Below are 7026 nucleotides of genomic sequence, written 5' to 3'. Positions count from 1 at the left end.
CCGAGTCGCGGCCGAAAGCTAGTATTAACATATAAGGTAATTCATAAGTATAAAGCATTAGTAACATTTCATGATCAAAATATATTTCAAAATGGCTTACTTTCTACTTTACTGTTCAGGCGTGGCCAAGGCGTCGCGGTGAAACTTGGACCATCTAAACTTTGTCCCTCGAGAGTGCACGTCGGCCTCGTTACATATTTAAACAGAGTTTTCAACAACAAAAATGTTAGCTTAAAAGAAAAGAGAAAAATATTTATAAGTGCAATTTCTTTGGTTGGAGTTTTTTTAATTTAAATAACAACTAGACAATTAAATAACTCATATTTAAGAAAATCTCACTCGCCATTGATTTCAGTTACAATGAAGACAAAACTACCATTAATTCCCTATAAGTGTAATTTTAGAATGAAAAATCTTCTCTAACGGACTTCCTTAGTGACCAAATAAATAGAATCAAAGGCGTAAACTTAGGAAACCAATAAATAGAGAATCAAAGAAGTAAAAGCGGAAACGACAACGGATTGTTCACGTCGAATAAAACCGTGATCGTATATCTACGAATAGTTCCGGTCACAAAAGCAATATTTTACTATCCGCGTCGGAAGTTGCCGCGTCACTAAAGCAATAAATAAAAAACAATTCGCAACGGATACAACTGCCTTATCGATACATCCGGATTGTTAACGTCAAAGACAAAGAGATTCCAAATTCAAAAAACAGAATTAGTTTTAATTGTTATATGGGGCGTGGTTAGTCAACCAACTAGAGCGCTGTACCATAAAAGGATTATATACAATCTGGGATAACCCTATTTAAACCCTTTCCATAAAATACTAAAAAGGGGGCGTCGTAAAAATATACTACAAGTAAAATTTACATAAATCACAATAGTTTAGACAAATGGTTTCATATTCCTCTACATACTAAGTGCAAAGTTCAATTCAAAGTGTTAATAATCGCACAGACAAAACATCATTTATTTCTGAATCAACAGGAATTACATCACCTCCTCCACCTTAGGGATGACATCACGTGGACTTGATGCGTACTGACTCATGTAATTCTTAATGCATATTAAGTGGCTCGTGATTTGACTTCGTTGTAAATGGATTGGTTTAATATATTGATTTGTATGTGCAGTACATAGATTATTATGGTATTTGTAATGTTAAAAAAATATAGACCATGCTTGGCTGTCATGGTGGAGCAGATCCTATGTGCTCTTGCTGCTGCAACTAGTCTTTGGGCCTGTCCCACCACTGGTAGAAGCTCATCTAGCTTAAAACTTACATAACTGTCAGATATGGTAACAAAATCCGATATTTTCATCACATATTTTACACGTTGGATTGTTATCAGACAATTTACAATTTGGTGGGACAGGCCTCTTTTGTATTCATTAAAAGCGTGCGCAAATTTAAAACTAAACTATCGCACAACTGTTTTCTCTCGATTTGATTCCTATGAGATTATATGGAGATACACTACTCGATTTTTAGTTGAGCAACTAAACAGTTGAATTGGCTGCGAAACAATCGTCAAACGCACAGCGGTTGCGCGAGAGTTTCGTGAAAGGTGTGCGCCAGCTTATTCATGAAGGATACTCCTTAGTGTACGGACTTGAAGTAACTTAATTGTTCTGATTACCGCAAATTTATTCGCATTTGGATATGGAATTAAACTAGATTTGAATACCGACGTAAGTCGACACACTGTATCCAATGCATCATAAATTTTCGTTAGCCGGTCGTAAAGTGGCCGCGAAACACGTGGGTGGTGAGATTTAAACAAATTGAAGACACTTGAACATTTAATATTTAAAAGGTCATTGACCCGTGAGATCAACGAACTTACGAAGTGTTCTTCAATTAATATAATTATTGAAATGTTTGAAGCATATTTTTATAAAGAAATTACAATTTTCAAGTGCGTAATTCCTATAGATAGTTAATTGAAATAACACTGTCACTGTTTTTTTTTTTTCAACAAGAATCTAAGATAAAATTGTTTCTCACCACGTGTCTAAACAATGTTTACGGTTATTTTGCTGGCCGTTTTTAGTGCAGACTGGATTAAAACCGACACATAAACATCAATGTTCTTTTACACAAAGACCAAAAAACATTTAAAAAATATATGGACGAAGCGTAGTAAAGATAAATGTTTCACTGTACTTTCTCTGGAGGGTACTTGGTTTAGCCATTAATGATAACAGATGGCGCTAACAACAGTAGTAAAATATTATCATTTGTTTAAAAATAAAAGCATATTTGTATTAAATATAAACATATTTTATATAAGTATAATTGTTTATGTTACAAAAATATAGTGGAGAAATATTTAATATCGTACTGGCCGCCTAGAATGCATTAGACATGATTTGAATTAAAAAGAAAAACTACGATTTTAGGCGCGAATGAGACCAAGATGTGAAACAAGCAATGTAACAAAGTTTTGTTTTTAATAATGCTGTTTTACCAATGTATATAGTGTGTTTTATCAGTTTTTTAGTAAATGATTAAAATTTTATTAATGCAACCAGTTAACATTGGTACATACATATATCAGTTGTCAAGTTTAGTACGTCACCTTGTGTATTATATTTCCTGAGTCCTATTGGCAACTAATTTAAATACTCTTAATTATATTGTACTTTTGAGGTTATCAATAGACAGCATTAGTGAGATTATGTGAAAAATGTCTCAAGTGGAGTCAACTATGCCTCCTCTATATTTTTTTTGAATCTCTGACAAAAAAACTGAGAAAAAAGTATAAGTCGAAAATATTAGACCAAAAATATTATAACTAACTATCTCGTTTGATATTTTAACTGTGTTACATAAAATTCTGTGTACATTTAGCCTTTCAACTGAAGTCTAGTGTGCTATTTAGGAGCCAACTTGTATAGCATTTGCTAAGCTTTGAGACAAGTTTTGCGAACACAAAGCAACGTTCAAAGGAGAACGTTCTGAACACGGTGAGAGCCCGCAACATCCTACTGAGGCGCTTTTAGGTTTTTTTTCTCTAAATAGCTGACACAAATTGCTTTATAACTCAGTTGAAGTTGCAATAGAGAAATGAAAGCGTTTATTTTTTAATACAAACAATATGAATAATTATATACATTTCCATGATGCGTGGGACAACTATTAGGACTTCACTATCCTCCAAATCCTTGCCAGAATAACACTGTCAGAATAAACACAGATGACATTGAAATGTATATTTATTTATTATGTTCCAAATTAAGATACAGTTTTTTTAGATTTGGATTAAGATTTGAACATAGCCTTTCCTAAGATGCATTTGTCTTCATTTTGCTTTTGGGTCACCAAACCTAATTGTTCTAATGGGTTATTTTTGATAACTAAATTGTACATTTCCTAATTGCAGGTAGTGTTGGTGTTCATTCTGAGTATAGCATCGTTGGTCATCTACTTCATTGACGCGTCCAGGTGAATATACTTCCATTGACTAATCTTGAATACGCAATGTACTGTAACAGCGGAATTAACAACGAAAGAATTTACATGAGAAGTAGGACAAAACCTAAGGGGTTAGACCCCTAGATAGTTATTGTGATAAATATTTGTTGACTAAATCACCTCAATCCCTATCTTAAGCTATAAATGATACCATAACCGTAGGTGTCCACTGCTACACATGCAAAGGTATTGCTGTTTCAGTTTACTTTATAGATTACGAGCTATTGCCCGCAAACTTCGTTAGCGCACACTTGGATCACACGTTACGCCATTTTGACAGCGCAGTATAAAAAAGAGTAGCCTATAATATTCCCATCTATGTCAGCCGTTTAGGAGATCGCCAGAACAAACGCAGCTTGCGGACAGACAAACAGACAAAACATTTTTAAATGCGATTTCTAATATCAGCGACGCAAATACATCTACCGAAATCTGGTATTTTTTTTTTTGATATTACAAACAGACACTCCAATGTTATATGTATAGATAGATACAGATAGAAGATAATGGCATGTATCGTTTGCATTCTAGCAGTGGAACCCTTAAAAAATTCTCTGTCGTCAATAATTCCGCTGCAAGTCATTGCGTATTTACATATTTACATTTTGTCCTAACGCGCTAATTAATGCCAATCTTGTAATGCCGATGCTGAATAAAGGAATCCGTGAGTCAAATTAATATAAATGTGAACCGACACATTTGCTGGACATAGTCATTATGTGTATAGCTTGTGTTTAATTTGTCAGCTGAAATGTTATGTAGTCGTTGGCTTCGTGATTACGTCACCGTTATGACGGAATTAACAAATGATGCATAACATAACATGTTACAATACATAATATGTACAATGTTATGGAAGTTGAAACGCTTGTATATAAGCTTTTATAACAATGGCTGTGAACACTTGCTTTTAAATGCTAAATGTTAGTAAAAACGTCTACTGATACGGCACTATGCACTAATGACCGGTATACTTTGACCCATGCGAAGAGTTACTGTAACATCGTCGTGTAAATCGCAAAGGTACTTAAATGATTGAATTACATATCTTAATAGCAACTCAATAGCAATGGCGTTAAGAGTTATTTGTGTGTAACTCTTTCGCATGGGTAGTTCCGGATATAATTTGGTTAGAACGAGGACATATATTGTCGACACTCCGATTGCCTAATGCTATCATCTATTTGCAGTGAGGAAGTGGAGCGCTGCCAGAAATGGAGTGACAATATTACTCAGCAGATCGACCTTGCCTTTAACATATTTTTTATGGTCTACTTTTTTATACGAGTAAGTAATTAATTGTTATAAAAACGAATAACAATGGCTGTAAAATTAAGTACATCAGTCAGTTGATAAGTTGTTAACATTAAAAACAATCAAATTCAATAAAAGTTTTTCGTGGTAATCGAGTGCAAAAGTTAATGTTGGCTTTATGAGAAATTATAACTGATGTGACCCAATTAGCGCAAAACCTTTGTTTTATTAAGACTTTATAGTAACAAAAACTTGAATCCTACAAATGATATACTTAACATCACGAGATTCAGAAAATAAGTTAACATTTTTGTAGTTGAAAATCTTTTAAATAAAGGTAAATATTCCGTCAAAATAACTAACTAAAAACTGCTATACCTCCGGTTAGGGCACTCACTAGTTACGAATACATCGGTGGTTTTTAGGACGAGTAATTACTGGGACGGAATCGATCTCACTAAATATTATCTTCTGTTTCAGTTTATAGCAGCTAGTGACAAACTATGGTTCATGCTCGAGATGTATTCATTTGTAGATTATTTCACAATACCCCCCTCCTTTGTATCGATATATCTGGATAGAACGTGGATAGGTAAGTTACACCTCCTATCCTATTTTAATTTTGTTATTTCAGAATTATTTTTAATCAAAAATACATTAAATTTTAATCACAAACTACAAAAGTACTGTATTTGATTGAAGATTCAATAGATAATAAGATAGGTTAGATAAAATCAATAAAAACGAGGAATCTATTAATCTGAATGTAATGCATTTTAACTCCTGGACTATTGGTCAGAAATAGCCAGGTAAATTATAATTACGCTTGGAATTAAATACAAAACCAAGTATTTTTTGTGTTCTACCAGACTATGTTCAAATTTCATAGAGATCCGTTCAGCTGTGTAGACTACAAACTCAAACAAACTTCCATTCATATATACTTTCGCATTTATATTAGTAATAATAATTTTAGTATTATTATTTTGTTTGCAGGGCTAAGGTTCCTCCGAGCTCTCCGTTTGATGACCGTGCCTGATATTTTGCAGTACCTCAATATATTAAAGACATCGAGTTCGATACGGCTGGCCCAATTAGTTTCTATATTTATATCGGTATGGTTGACCGCAGCCGGTATTATACATTTGGTGAGTTCCGTATATTTAACCTGTAAGACATCCTCATTCCAAACTACGGTATTCATTAGAATTATAAAAAATGCATTTTTACTTTTAAAAACTAATTAAAAAAAGTGTTATCGTGATCTAAAAGAACTCTAGCGCCATCTATTGATGTATAAGACATTGGTCGACTAAGTAACTAACAAAGATAAATTAATAAAGAGTTTACATAGTTAATTTTACATAGAAGGATTACTGCGATATACATAATTTGTAGTATTGATTTGTCTGTGCTTTTTATGGTTTTTAAATGTTGTTTAAAATGTCACGGTATTCTGTCCGCAGCTGGAGAACTCCGGCGACCCGCTGGAATTCGACAACGCGCAGTCGCTCTCGTACTGGACGTGTGTGTACTTTCTCATAGTGACCATGTCCACAGTAGGTTACGGTGACGTCTTCTGTCACACAGTTCTTGGCAGAACATTTTTGGTTTTTTTTCTGCTCGTCGGCTTGGTAAGTCTCACTCTCTTTTTTCTTCTTTATATGTATAACTAATTAAATTAAAATTGTTAAATTCATGTTGATCTCTTGTAACGGAAATTTTTGCAAGGACAAGCAAGACTTAAATTTTAAAATAATAAAAGGTGATTTAATTGTCCGCGAGGACGTAGCTTATGTAGCAATTGCGTCAGCAGACGCAAAGCTTGCAGTTCCTTGCATATCGATGCTGATTGATAACAAAGCAAAAGGAAATAAAATGGAGGCTCGCTACGAGCTATGTTCTATAGCTGACGATGGGACGTAGGCATACGTGTTACTGAACGCACAGCTCGTGAATGATTGTCCGCCTGGCTAGCACCTAGAGCATGACCAGCGGCGCCGACGCCACGTTGTGTGCCGCGACTCTCTCTAACTCCGTCGCTACCGAAGGAGCGCCTTTCGTAACACGAAACCTCACAAGGAGCGATTTCTATTGCATGGGTGTATTTTGTTTTTCTTTTGCTTTGTTATGTGATACTTACCACGAATGTGCTGCCGAAGGATCTCTGGCCGTGCTTATTTCGGGTATCGGGATGTGTATCGGGGACTGTGGTACGAGTGGTACGACTGGTACGAGTGGTACGAGTGGTACGCGACAGTACGAGACAGTAGTTGTCGCGGAGGCG

General features: G+C 34.9%; 1 protein-coding gene across 1 annotated transcript in view; it reads left to right on the top strand.

Annotated features, from left to right (window-relative positions):
• The first annotated feature begins 3394 nt into the window (after positions 1–3394).
• Positions 3395–7026, top strand: part of LOC106103517 (calcium-activated potassium channel slowpoke) — a 25610-nt gene continuing 21978 nt past the window's right edge. The window contains exons 1-6 of the mRNA XM_013283296.1: positions 3395–3455; positions 4676–4772; positions 5220–5331; positions 5736–5887; positions 6206–6373; positions 6471–6661. Coding sequence (XP_013138750.1) covers positions 4752–4772; positions 5220–5331; positions 5736–5887; positions 6206–6373; positions 6471–6661 — 644 coding nt within the window. The 5' untranslated portion in view covers positions 3395–3455; positions 4676–4751. The remainder of the gene's footprint in view (positions 3456–4675; positions 4773–5219; positions 5332–5735; positions 5888–6205; positions 6374–6470; positions 6662–7026) is intronic.

This window comes from Papilio polytes, unplaced genomic scaffold (assembly GCF_000836215.1).
Source record: "Papilio polytes unplaced genomic scaffold, Ppol_1.0 DF823731.1, whole genome shotgun sequence".
Lineage (NCBI taxonomy): Eukaryota > Metazoa > Arthropoda > Insecta > Lepidoptera > Papilionidae > Papilio > Papilio polytes.
The sequence above is the reverse complement of the archived record's forward strand: the minus strand, read 5'-3'. Positions and strand labels throughout refer to the sequence as shown.